The following is a 14,680-nucleotide window of genomic DNA, read 5'->3' as shown; positions in this document are numbered from 1 at the left end:
ATCTATTATTATTATTATTTATAATAAACCTAGATGATGGCCAACCAAGTTGATGGCCTATCAAAAGTATATAGACATGAAAAAAGATAGTAATGTAAAAATTAAGTCGCGGCCATAAAAGACTATGGTCTCTATTTCTACAATATTTGGGCTTTTACAGTGTTCCCAAATCTACTCAAGCTAGAAACCATTGCAATGGAATGCTCTGTATTTTATTACTTGCTAGGTTCTAAGAAATATTACTACTCTCGGTGTAACACATTAAGATATCCTTGAAATAAAATTTAGAAATTTTGGTGACGGCTGATTAAAGAGCCGAAAAAAATGCAAGCGAGAAACCCCAATATATGTCCATTTAAATCCATAACATTTTCAGAATATATGCATGGAAATGAACAACAAATTAATAATATATACCATTCTTAGATATTCTTATCAATAGAAAATCAGACCTAATATTGGGTTATTCTGTTTGCAGAGAATGTAAGCACACAGATTTTCTTAACCCGAGTCACTAAAACCGAGAATTAAAACACCTTATATCTGCTCTTTATTTTCTTCTTCATCACAAAATACACTTCACTACAACCTTCCAAAGACAAACACTTACCACTTCTAGAATAGGAAAGTCCGAGAATCTATAGAAATCTATAAGCAACCAAACAATCTTAACCGCGACTGAGGACTTTACCTTTCACCAATATGAGAATCAGTCATCCCAGATATGTTCCACCTTTAGCTCCGCCCCCCTCAAACAATATATAAGCAGTAGCAGAGTAGAATGCGAGATAGTTTCAGTCAATCTCTGAAGAAGCCAACAGGATGATTGGCGAAACGTCAGCAATTTCGACTCAGCAAAAACCGACGCAGGAGGAATCCAGAAGTTTTGTAAAAAGTAGTAGCCTGTGGAAGTTTCTTTGGAAGATTGCGAATACGACAAATAAACTCATCAGCTGTTGCCAAACATAATGACGAAAAATCCAAGAGTCTATAGAAATCTATAAACAACCTAACAATGTTAACCGCGACTCAGGTCGCTATCTGTCACCAATATGAGAATCAGTTGTCCTAGACAAGGTTCATGCCCCTCATTTAGCTCCGTCCCCCTCAAACAATACTCAAGCAGGTATAGAGTAGAATGCGCAGGAGGAATCCAGAAGAGTATGGTCGTCAATGTTATTTTAAATAAAGCCAGTGCTATTTCGTTATAATTAAATCAGTTCTACAGAAATCCTATAATTTTTTACCTATACTGCTTACCTATTTGAATAAATATTAATAAAGTTTTATACATTGGATGAACTGTGCGACCTGGGATAGGTCCCCACATATAAAAAAAAATTGCGATATAGCGTGAATAAACTTATTTACAAAACTTCTGGATTTCTCCCGGGTCGGTTGTTGAACTTGCTGACATTTGTTGGCTCTTTCAGACCTTAACTGAAACTTCAAGAATTTAGATTTGTAAATAGTATTACAGTAGTCTGTGGAGTTTCTTTGAAAAAAAAAGTAAATAACCCTTTATAATGACTTTCCTGTAAATACTTGTTTGCAGGATGGGTTTGTGGTGAGACTGCTGAATCAAAATACGGTTCCGGCATCGCAATTAAGCGAGTTACCATTAAAACTGGCGCGAAAATGCGTGGATGTCTTGGGCTACGCCCCGTTTGAGGACGAGTGCGGATCGTACACGATTAACCTAAACACCGAGGAGGAGGTCAGTACTATCTGCATCGGAAAGGAATTCGGCTTGCTACGATCCGTCACTGGCAAGGTGATGTATACCGGGAAACCTTCCGCTCTCGGCATTAAACAGGCCGGGGTACGATCCGGAAAATGGTCGGAACTCGTGCTGACCAAATCGCCGAAAATAATTCATGTCGCGATTGGACATGACGGACTGCACGCGATATTAGTCGCTGAAGATGGATCGGTGTTTTTTACCGGTAAATACATTGAGAAAATAGGGTTACATCCATTTTGTTTGTTAAACATTGACCGTAAAACCATAAAATGTCATAATATTTAGAGGTCAGTTATTTTAATTCTAATGTCCACGACTATATAAGTTCCTAAATGATACCTTCGTATAGAGAGGGTCTGGACTAAATCATCATCTTCCAGGTTTGTTAACATATTTATACCGTGGAACAACTTCTAAATAGATAATTATAACATGACGACCGATTCTTCTAACGGCTCCTGAAATTATCTCATACGGGATATCCCATCCCATCTGGCCTGGTTACCAGCGTGAATATAAGACATCCGGAAACCGTGTTAATATACACATGATGGAATAACATATCACTAATTCATATACATCCGCTTAAGACGAATACTATTTCACAAATTTATAGGCACTGCGCCTCTATCACTTCATTTCTACATTTTATGGAACTGGACAGGAGCAACGCCCGCCATGTGCAATATTCCTCGTAGAGTTGTGCCAATCACAATTGATTCGGTCACTTTCATTCAATGACTTTATAGTGTTGAACGAACGAATCGTGTTTGTTCGTAACGATTCGCTCTCGCTTTCGCCCTGACCGTTCTGAAGTGAGGTGGCGACGGATTACAGGACGACCGATCGACCGACCTTACCAAAACAAATGAATGACAGAGACAGACCACGGAAAAGGAATGATAGTATTGTTATAATTATTCTATAGTATTGAGTCGCGACATCGATCGGAATATTGGCGTATGTGTTGAATTGAATATTGATTGAAATATCCATTTCCTCGCAGGAATTTAAAATTAAACAAATTAACGTATTACTCGTACAATCCAATACGTAGCACCAATTTTAATAATATGCAATAAATGCAATAAAAAGCAGAAAACAGCTAAGTATTACACCAACTAAAACAGAAAACAGAACATATAGACACAGCAATAATTTAAATTCAAGTGAATATGAATCGATCGTTCGGACTGTTCAGATGTAGTGACTATTGGCGCTTATTGTTTATAGCTTACAGTTGACAACAAAAAGTATTGAAATGAACGATTGATTGAAAAGATTCGGTCCTTTTCGAAATCGGTTACTGATTGATTCGATTCTCGTGAAATGAATGATTAACACAACACTAGTTCCTCAACAATCCTATTTAGAGGTTATGTTCATAATAGTCCTTCTGGTTAAAATATTTAGATCGCTGTCTGCTCTACAGAAAAAAAAATGCAATTTTAAACTTATGACTCGATCGGGATTATTGGAGTAACACAATAGACATAAAGCAATTTCTAATTACAACAAAAAATACAAACATACTTGAAACTCAAACGTTGCTATTAGCAGTTCCCGAAATTGTAATCTTATTTTTGACATGCCACAAATACAGAGCACAAATCCGCGGGCTATAAAATATCTCACAAATGGTGCCACCTATTGGCATGTGATTGTGATGTACAATCCAATTCGCATTTCTTTAACAATTAGAAAAAGGAATGACCCTGAATGTCCAAAGAAAGTTTCGATAATTTACTGAGTCGTGCGAAACCCCAGATAAAGAAAATTAACACAAATTTTCGAAGTGCGATGTTTTAAGCTTTAAGAATTTTACTCACTTGTGAATTAACTGAAGCCTAACATAAAGATTTCGCATATCCTAGTTCACTATTCCCTTAATCCTTAAGGGTTTTTTTCTTTCAGATCTGATTATATAGCGAATTAGTTATTGTATTTGTGCAAATCATTAATAAAAACGAATATTAGTGAAAACTTATCCATTGGTGCAGGAAAGGCTTGGCAATAAAAGAATTCGCGAAACTAGTTCGTCTTATTTTAAAAATGAAATAAAATTTTAATATTCTAAACATATATTAATATATTGAAAAATCATAGAAAAACATGTTTTTTTAATTATGATTATTTATTATTAGCAAAAATACTAAATGTTCAATATGCCTTTGTATTGCCAAGTTTTCGGAACAGTGATAAATAAACGAGATTAGTGTTTCGATTGTGTCACCCGATATATACAATAATAGATGCAATAATAATTATTAAACATTATTATAAAACAGTTAATGGGATTTAATTTTCGCTCTCTGACGACTTGGCATTATTTCTTGTATAATAATTAATTGGTCGACCGTCTGATCAACTGGTCAAAATTCTACGAGCCCTAACAACTAATTGTTCGGACGATGTACGAAATAATAAGAAAACATATACTTATTTTAAATTGATTTTTTTTGCATTTTCGATTGAAAAATGAAATCACGCACTTACTTTTATACCAAAAAGTGCTATCGTAATGAATTATTTTTTTATTTCACATAAATTACATAACAAAATATCAAAAACATACCGAATTTGCTGATAAATAAATATTCGGACGCATTTAAATCTTTTACTTTTAATCGAACATTAATAAAAAGTAACATCACCTTTCGCGGCAATAATAGCATTTATGCGTTTTGGAATGGAATCTACCAAAGTCTTGCAATATTCGGGGGTGAAAGTGTTAAAATTTCGGTGATTTTTGCCTTTAATGCTGGAACTGTACGCTGAGGATTGTTGCGCAAAGTCGGGGCTACCTGATGGCCACGATAAAACTTTTATATTATGGTCCCCAAACCACTTTTTTGTTGTTTTCGCAGTATGTTCTATTGATGGAATCAAACTTCTTGATAAAATTTGTTCAATGAACTCGTAGTTGGCAACCACTTTATCACTCATACACCCCTATATCATAACACCCTGGAGAGATTTTACCGTGCGCTTTAGACAATCTTTATGAAAGGCTTCTGATTTTGTACGAATCACGCTTTTCCGAAAATCGCCTACACACACATCAAATTTTGATTCGTCGCTGAAGATAACGTTACTCCACGTTTCTGTTGTCCAGGATATTTTAGATTTTGACCAATCCAAACGTTTTTTCTTCTGAATAGACGTTAATAATGGTTTTTCCTTTGCCTTTAACAAAAGTAGATAATAGAATATTAATAATTTTGTATATTGAAACAGGAAAAATTGTAAACTTACCTCATAAAAACTCAAACCAGACTTATGCATTAATTGTCTACAACATTCCCTGGAGACATTTAAGTTTGCCTCGTGATTCCATTGGGCTTGAATTTGTCGTAAGACGCTTCGTCTGCTAGTTTTACAAATCTTGACCAGAATACGACGATCTCTTTCAATGATTTTACGGGGCCGGCCTGAACTTTTACAATGAACGCTAACACTAGCTGTTGATTTTGCAATACTGAAATTTTTTGCATTGATTTACCTATGCAGTACTGAGATATCATAATTTCTCGCACTTTTTTGTTTGTTGCAACACCACGCGTCATTTTCTTATCAACTGTTATACAAACTTGAAAGATAGAACCCGAACTGACATCTCATTTATCTAAGCATACTACATTTTACCATCAATGCATGGGTAGCATTGATTTCTTGGTCAATAAACATTCGCGTCCGAATATTTATTTGTCAGCAAATTTGGCATGTTTCCGTTATTTTGCTATGTAATTCATGTGAAATAAAAAATAATTCATTACGATAGCATTTTCTGTGTTATCGTAATGTGCGTAAATTGATTATTCAATCGACAAAGCAAAAAAAAATTAAATAGATATAAAAATGTCTTTTTTATCATTTTTTACATCGTCCGAACATTTAGTTGTTAGGGCTCGTATATACTACATGTTGTATTGCTTTCAGTCATTCCAAGTACTTCTGATTCTATTGTGGCTCAATAGTTTTTCTTATAAAGTCAACTCGTGTTTTTTAAAATTCTCCTCACAGACTCTCTTGAGAGATGCCTAATTCTAATGCCACTTCTCTTAGCGACACAGCCATGTCCACTTTTTTCCATTTGTAAATTGATTATTGTTTTCTATGATAATCCAAATCGATAACACGTCAAAATCGATAATCAGATAAAAATGAACAAACTGTCACAATTTTCAATCATTCCAACTTGATGATGAATAGAATCAAGGCCACCTAAGTAATATTTTGTTTTTATAAAAATGTTACATATCTGGTTTTTTCCTTCGTATGAGCTTATTTTTTAACAGATTTTGAAAATGTTGGTGTCAAAATGTTGTAAAGAAAGGACCCGTTTTAAAAAGTTTTTGTTTCCACTAGGGTGCTATTTAAACAGACTGGGTTATCCTCAAAAATTAATAGTTCATTACATTAAATGCTATTTGCCATTAGACAAGTAAAGAAAAGTTTCATTTACAATTTTTCCCATGATCAGGTGATCCGGTCTGATCGTCACAGACTTCTAGACACCATTTTCAAATTTAAATAAAAATTAAAAAAAAACGAACGTAGAATGATCTCCTGAATCCAAAAATGCAAAAAATATAGGTTGTGCCATTTAAAATTCGAAAGATACTGTTGTTTCCCCTCAAACCGGAAGCGCAACCATTGACTACATATTGTCAAAGAATTGGACATTCAGCCTATATTAACCCTTCCAAATTTCAAATCGCTATCTCAAGCCGTTTAAAAGTTATAGAGTATTCCCACTTTCTTGTGTCACCCGGTATAACACCAGTTTTTTGTAAAAGTGAATAAGATTTGCCTTAAATTGTAAACATTGTACATGGTCAAACAGATCTTTCTTCGATGGGATTTTTCTAAAATATGTCTGCCATTTTGTACTTAAATGCAGTAAAATACTTGAGCAAGTACATATTTACAGTGAAATAATACATTGAGCCCCTGAGTTCAAGTACGTAGAGTCTAGCTTTTCTTTGCTTTTTAAGGTACGGCAAGAAGGGGTGAAGATGGTGACCAAAGTAAGGTTAGGAGGCAACCGAAAGCCGTAAAACCAAAGAAAATGATGAAAGTTGATGGGCAGCATATTGTCACCGGTGCTTGCAACAACGGCACCACAGCCCTGGTCACCAGGGACGGTGAGCTGCTTATTTTCGGCAAAGACACAACGCATTGCGATGCGGCCACTGGTCGGTTCGCCGTCGTGCAACGGTAATTTTCATAATTAATTCGCCATTACCATTTTTAGGCGTGGTCACTAGTCTGAAGGGGGAGTTTGTGACGCAGGTGGCGCTCGGTAAGGCTCACGCCATTGCGTTGACCAGCAAGGGGCACATTTACTCGTTTGGTATCAATAACAAATTCCAGTGCGGACGGGAGTTTGCCAAACAACAAAAGGAAGGTAATGATAGTACCTTCGATAACAATTTTATTCACTACCACTACTTGTACAAAAAGTACCGCGTGCCAGTAAGAGATACAGTTTTAGGAAAACGGATAGTTCCGGAAATTTATTAATTTAATTTCTGAAATGGCCACCAGGAGGAGCAATTGTCGTTTTAGTTGGTAGTGGTTAGGAGCTGGAAAGTGTTTGGTCATTTTCAAAAATAAATGGCTATAACTCCCAAAAGGCGTTTCGCATTTTAATAAACTTGCAAACAGGAAATGAAAGTGGAAGCAAAATTTCGTGATTTATCTTTATTACTTTATTTACAGTAATTTCAAAGGGTAAAAAATTACTCAATAGCTGGCATTATGGCTAGATTTTTCATTAAACATTATGAATTATTGGACACAGTTAATTATAGTAATTATTACTTAATTTTGTTAATTTATTATTTTAATAATTAATTGAAGTATTTAAACAATAAAATGTGGAAAATTAATAAAACATTTACTTTGACGGAAATAATTAGTTGCTAGTGCCATGGAAACAAACCTTACTTATTTCTGACAGAACCCTATGTTATATCTGTATTTGATGATTATTAAAGTCTCTTGATCGCTTTACCGTTTAGAATCGTCAGTTTAAATTCATGTGTATGAAGCGTGGTGAATTTAATTTACCTTTAACAACTTATAATTTCTAAGTTTTCATATTACTTTCCGTTTAATTATTTTAATTATAATTAAGAGCACAAAACTTGTTGATCGCTTTAATTGATAATATGGTCTTTCAAAATAAGATGCTGATCCTTAAGGGTGTAATTACTTGGATGAGTTTAATAAATGATTCCAAGCAAAAATGGCATTATTTTTAATAACAGGGGGTTGCAAAAAAATGGTCACTACTTTTTTCAAAAAATAAATAATAAGATTTTTAAAATTCTCAATCGTTTTTTAATAAAAATGAACCTTGTGTTGCCCGAAGAATCAACATCTTATTTAATCATTAGAGTTAAATTAAAAATTAAATTATAGTTTTTTACTATCGAATATGAAAAAGTAACATTAAACAATAAGAAGGAACATTTAGCTGTTCAAAAAAATTGAAATAAAATTTTTTCCTAAGTATCAGTATCTTATTAAAAGCACTTGAAATTCTTTTTGAAGTAACAAACTCCTAACATTTTAATTTCTGTCACTCTCGTTATTGATGTTGAGAGTTAATTTCCGAAGCAGCATTTCGAATGTAGTTTTTTGAAATCGCCACTAATAAATATTTTTTAATTTCAGTATGAGTAGATAGATATTTCATTGATGTGAAGTTGACTGTGTTTTATATACCGGCTGTTTTGATACTACTGACACTAAATATTTGTCAAAGCTGCCTTTCACATAATTTTTTTGTTCAAAACCGAGCCCTTCTGCATTTCTGATTGGAAAATTTTAACATATTTTCCTTTGCAATATGGGTGTTTTTAATGACATTTATTGAAGGAAGGGGTTTAAATGTTTGGAACTGCCGATGATGACGAATTGGTCAGATAGAATGTTACTGAATTTTATTTTTCAATCTAGTTTAAAAGTTTCTGTATAATTGTTTAGATGTCTTCTATCCTGGCATCTTTATTTTTTTTACTAGTGTCCTCGAGAAGTTTTGTAAGCCTTTGTATGCTTTATTTATTTGTGATCACTTTAAATAACGTTCTTCACTTTTATTATCTTCGTCTTCACAGTCAAAAAGAAAATCTATAACTACCCTTGGTCAATTTTGTTTAGTTTACGAAATTAACGAATAGGATAGAATACATGGATATAGTTTTGGTTATTTTTAGGATTTTAGTTGGTTTTCGTTAATCTCTGTTATAATAATAAGCTTCCTTCCAAGGGAACTTGCTATTGGAGCCAACTAAGTTCAAAAATTAATATTAATGACTCAACAGAAGAGACACAGGAATTAGGAATAGGGAGAAAAGAAAGAAGTTTGAAATGCTAAGAACACGAAGAGAAATATATTTTGTCACGAACATGAATTAAAGTTTTTACAATCTAATGCATGAGCAGTAAACTTCCTGATAGGAATATGTCCAGTTAACAGTTGGTTGATACTGGGTGACCTGGGGGTAAATCGTATATTCTTGAGGTAGTTTGAGTTAAAATACTAATAGTTTTTATTTAGATATTTTAAATTCTTACACAAAATTTTTGATAATTTAATATCAATACAAACTAATATTAAACAATTTTTCGAATATTATATAATTATATAATATAATATAAGGGTTCACACTTCGTTATTGGTAGAATAATGAATTGGATTCAAAATATATAATTATTATAAAGTGCTATTGCATTACAGCTAAAATAAATTTACAAAGAATTATGCTGGGGCATATCCAGAATGTTTTTCGTCATCCGAACCACTAAAGGATCCTTCAAATACGTTAGTAAAGGTATCCATCCATCCATCCAATGAGACTACAAACGTTTGTCCTAACTCGCTTCGTATTCCAGATACACATGCTTTTAAAAAAAAAGTATAATTTTTCCTTGAATAATCGATTCTAACAGTTTGCCACCCTGTTAAGCTGTCAGTGTTTCGTAACGTCGTTTTTTTTTTGGAAGGCATCGTAACACACGTAATCGCCATGGAAACGTGCCAGGGTCAGGAAGAACACGAATACTACGACGAAGTTGAGGAAATGCACAAGGAGAGTGGCAACGTGTGCACCAATTCCGAGGGCAATTTGGAGGATGCGCAGCAGAACATTTGCGCTCCCGGTATGCACAACTGGCACGACGACCTGTGCATGATTTGTACGGTTTGCAGAGAATGTACCGGATATTCGATCAGCTGTTTGTCGTCGATGAGCGCGGAAAGAAATCCTGGACAGTAAGTGGGGTAGTAGGGTCCTTTCTGAATTTTTACATAAATATACTATGTATAAAATTTTTGTATTAATAATATCCTAAAATGGATGATATGTTTGTTACATAAATATTTAATGCAATATACAAACCTAACCGCATATATATATATATATATATATATATATATGTATATATATATATTCTCACGTATTGATTCACGGATGGAAAAATGTGATGACACTATATTCCGGGATATCATCCGTTCGCTCGTTGAACTCCGACTGGAATCCTGCATCCGACTGGAATCCTGCAAATCTTGCATCCGACTGGAATCCTGCAGACGTTTCGCCAAAATCTCACTTGGCATCTTCAATGCTCGCGCTCCGAAAACACTTATATATATATATATATATATATATATATATATATATATATATATATATATATATATATATATATATGCGATTCGATGCGCGTCATAATGTTAAGTTCATGAGATTTGGGGGGTTTGTTGAGTCGGGATGGAATCCACCCTTACCTCAACAATGTGCATCAGCACAGCGTGTATCAGGTGCGATTCCGCCGTGTGCTGGTCCCTAAACTGAAGACCATCATAATTATCAGGACTACCTCTCCTATGTACATGTCAAGAGGTGTAGTTTCCCAAGCTGCTGTGATGATTAGGAATATAGGAATAAATAGCGATACGCTCCAAGTTGCTTTTTGGCTTATTTTTTTAAAACTTCGATTTGTCTACTATAAAAACCAATTAAACTATAAATCTTCTTCTTGTTGCTCCATGATCGTTATCAATTGTTGACCTAAATTTCTAACCATCAATAAAAAGCACTTTACTTGTTTTCTTCAAAAAAGATGGAAAAGGCTTCTTCATAATTTCGTTGACTTGGAAATTCAGCCAAAAACTAATATGAATACGATTTAAAGAACGGGACCTGTATATAGAGTTTTACGAGTATATTTCATTTTTTAATGCCAAAGGGTTATAACAGGTAAGCTTGCAATTACAGGGATAATTAAACATGGTGGACAATTTACCGTCTTAAATCGGTATTATATAATACGTCTGTGAAAAAAAAATAAGACCAGTATCTATAACTCTCTCGTATTAAGAATCAGAGCATAATTCTGAAACGAGCCATAACAATTTTGACATCTGACATTGCAGGGAGTGCGGATGTGGGGAAGGGGACAGCGGTTGCGCGGTTTGCGGCTGTTGCCGAATCTGCGCTCACGAGGTCGTAGACAATTCGGAATTGGCCGATTTGGCGGGGGTGATGCGTATCGAGCAAATATTCCGCGACAATAAGGTCATGCTTCCGCCCAGGCAGAGGACCAAATTGCAGGAGCAAATTCAAAGTCGTCTCGACGATCGGAAGAATAAAAGCGTCAAGTCCATTGCCAGCTCCAGCAAGCAGCCTACAAAACTTAAATCTTCGAGGTAAGTCGAAAGGGCTTTACGTTTTTCGATATCTCCTATCCTTTTTCTCAATTTTATATTGCAATATATATGACCCGTTCCGTTACATTCCGTTGCTGCTGCTGATGGTTGCTTAACCGTTTCAAGCAGATTTAGAGTAAGATTATTGGGATTGTTGTACACATTAAGGCTGATATAATATTAATAATAACAGTAATAAGAGATTAATCATTTTAACCACTTATTCGTGTTTAATAATAACAATAATAATAAAAACGTGTGTTGCTAACAACATAAGTGTAAGTAAATTAATGCGGCAAAAGGCTTGAAATAAATCCATCCAGGCAAAACCCAAATACGGTTAAAGCCTCATTTAAAAAGAAAAATCATTGTTCCAGATACGCAATGTATAGTAAGTAAAGAGGGAAGAAAAAGGGAAAGGGAGAAAGGGAAAATATGAGTGAAAAGGAGAAGAATAGGAAATGAACAAAAATGAACAAGTGTTGTTGACGTTGGAGAAGACTAAATTTAAACTTTCTGCTAATGCGGCCAATAGGGATTTGCGAGGCAAATATGATTCAGAGTAAGATGGATAATGATTGGGGTTGTTTGCTTTGTCGTACACATTAAGGTTAATGTAATAATAATAACTGTAATAAGAAATTAATCATTTTAACTATTTATATTTGTTTAATAATAATGATAATAATAATAATAATAATAATAATAATAATAAACGTGACGGGTGTTACAAAGAAAAAACAAAAAACCATACAAAATATCCTTGATCAAAAACGAGTAATTCTCGCCACAAATAAAATACCCCCCGAAATAATGGACCGAATAAGAAATGAAGCATAGAGAGCATTAGGAATAAACTCAACAACACCCCGAAGAAATGAAACCCTAACCATTAATGAACAAAGTGAAGAACTCACAGAAGAAGAACAACGCCTACAAAGCTGATTCGAAGAAACATACATGAAGTACTACCGCGCCAAACCTAGGACCAAAGCTCCCACAAACCTAAAACAAAAATTACACACAAAGCTAATGCAATCATCAAGAAAATAAACAACTTGAAAGGGGAAAATGGAAGAGGCATGAAGGATATGACCTGGGTGCAGACAAAGGAAAGATAGTAGGTATGGAAATCTAAGAACTGTATAAATACTTAGGATATCAACAATCTAGAGGAATAGATCAGAAAAACAGCAAAAAAACATTGAAAAATAAATTCAGAGAAAGACTACGGGCAGTTCTTAAAACGAGACTAAATGCCAAAAACAGAACAAAAGCAATAAACACATACGCCATATCCATCCTGAAGTACAACTTTGGAGTGATTTCATGGACAGATACAGAACTTGAACAACTTAATCGCGACGTTCGTATCATGGGCACTAAATTTCGTAAACATCACCCGCGCAGCTCAGTCGAGAGAGTAAACATCCCACTTGAAAAAGGGGGCCAAGGTATCGTGCACATACCGACACACCACCAAAAAAAAACAGTGCTTGCAAAAAATACTTCAACGACGACAACACAAACAGCCAAATGTATAAAACTCTAAGGCAAATTGATAGAAAGTTGACACCACTATACCTAGCACAGGGCACCAGAGGTGAAGCAGATGAAGACAACCTCGAAGAGAAGTGGAAAACAAAGGAACTCCGTGGCTGCTATCCGGCAACACTGATGCAACCGCATATCAACAAAGACGCGTCCCTGAATAGGCTGAATTGAGCTTGTTCCCCGAAACTGAAGCATTTGTAATAGCAATACAGGACCAGGTCATTGCAACAAGAAATTATAAAAAATACATAATGAAGGAAAATATTCCAACAGACAAATGTAGAATGTGCGGAGAACAAACTGAATCGATCGACCATATGATAAGTGGATGTCGAACGCTTGCCCCAAAGGAATACACTAAACGACATGATAACATCGGCAAAGTAATACACCAAGAACTCTTGAAACTACACGACACAGAAACGAAGGAGACAATACCATACTACAAATACAATCCAAAAAGTGTAGTTGAAACGGAAAACTGCAAAATGTACTGGAACAGAGAAATAATAACCGATCTATCTCTGCAACATAATAGGCCAGACTTGGTGTTTACCAAAAAAAAAAAACAAACATACTTACCTGATTGACTTCTCCGTCTCACTTGCCACAAACCTGCAAAAAAAGCACGATGGGAAAATTAGTAAGTATGCCAATGAATAGGTATGTGGAACCAAGAATGAGTCATTGTAGTACCAATTATTATAGGCGCAACCGGAGAAATACCATATACATTGATCGAAAACCTCAACATTAGAGAACAGATATGCCACCAACTACAAAAAATAACTCTCATTGAAACCAGCGGAATTATCAGACGCGTACTTAACGACCCCCACAACTAAACATCTAAACATATTCAAAATAACCTAAAACCTACCCACCTGTCTTCATGCAGCCAATGCCGAAACAAGGAAGGAGCTACATAAAAATGAATGAAAGTATTGCAAGACGCTACTGTTGACGTTGGAGAAGACTAAATTTAAACTTAGCTCTAAAGGCACCACCGAGAACAGACCAGTTCTAGTGAAGCAACATTGTACAAATATGACCTTTTAAATAATTCCTTTTTGTGTTGGGTACAGTCAATAATCTCCCTTTATGCAAATTAAGCCAATGGACGTTTGCTCTAAAGGAAATTTTATAATATTTTTTTTTGATAAATATAACATATAACACATATGTACATAAATACATAGAGAAAAACAAAAATTATGTGCAACCCTTTGATTAAAATATTCAAATGATTATAATACAATTTGTAAAATAACGAGGTTCTAAGAATTCACTTTAGCAATTTTAATACTTCACCAGAGCGTGATGAGTTAACCTAAATAATATAAATATAGATCTATAAACCAATTTTATTAATCTCTGCAGCACGTAGCAATAGGTGGAAAGTTTTTGAAAATAATCCATGATCTATTTTATAGCTTCAGGTTTTCGCTTTTTTTTAAGTCCTTGCAAGAAAAAACTAGTAACTCTTTTATCGGCATTCAATGTTAGGTTGTTAATTTTTAAGAAGAAACTTCCACTGGCTACTGTAATACTAGTTGCCAAACTTCTGGATTCCTCCAGCTACAGTTGCCGTTGCAATTTTTTTAAATTATTTCGAAGACTTGTCAATCCATCAGTTCAGCTCTTCGAAGCACTTCTTTGTT

The 14,680-nt window shown here is 34.6% G+C and overlaps 1 protein-coding gene across 2 annotated transcripts in view; it reads left to right on the top strand.

The window, feature by feature from the left end:
* LOC132707144 (E3 ubiquitin-protein ligase MYCBP2) overlaps positions 1-14,680 on the top strand; it is a 218,337-nt gene that overhangs the window by 4,589 nt on the left and 199,068 nt on the right. For both annotated transcript variants that reach the window (XM_060678856.1, XM_060678855.1), the window contains exons 6-10: positions 1,556-1,946; positions 6,742-6,942; positions 7,002-7,154; positions 9,761-10,028; positions 11,193-11,465. In XM_060678856.1, the coding sequence (XP_060534839.1) occupies positions 1,556-1,946; positions 6,742-6,942; positions 7,002-7,154; positions 9,761-10,028; positions 11,193-11,465 (1,286 nt within the window). The remainder of the gene's footprint in view (positions 1-1,555; positions 1,947-6,741; positions 6,943-7,001; positions 7,155-9,760; positions 10,029-11,192; positions 11,466-14,680) is intronic.

This window comes from Cylas formicarius, unplaced genomic scaffold (assembly GCF_029955315.1).
Source record: "Cylas formicarius isolate icCylForm1 unplaced genomic scaffold, icCylForm1.1 PGA_scaffold_9__14_contigs__length_23061073, whole genome shotgun sequence".
Taxonomy (NCBI): domain Eukaryota; kingdom Metazoa; phylum Arthropoda; class Insecta; order Coleoptera; family Brentidae; genus Cylas; species Cylas formicarius.
Note: the sequence above shows the minus strand (reverse complement) of the source record. Positions and strands in the feature narration are given on the sequence as shown.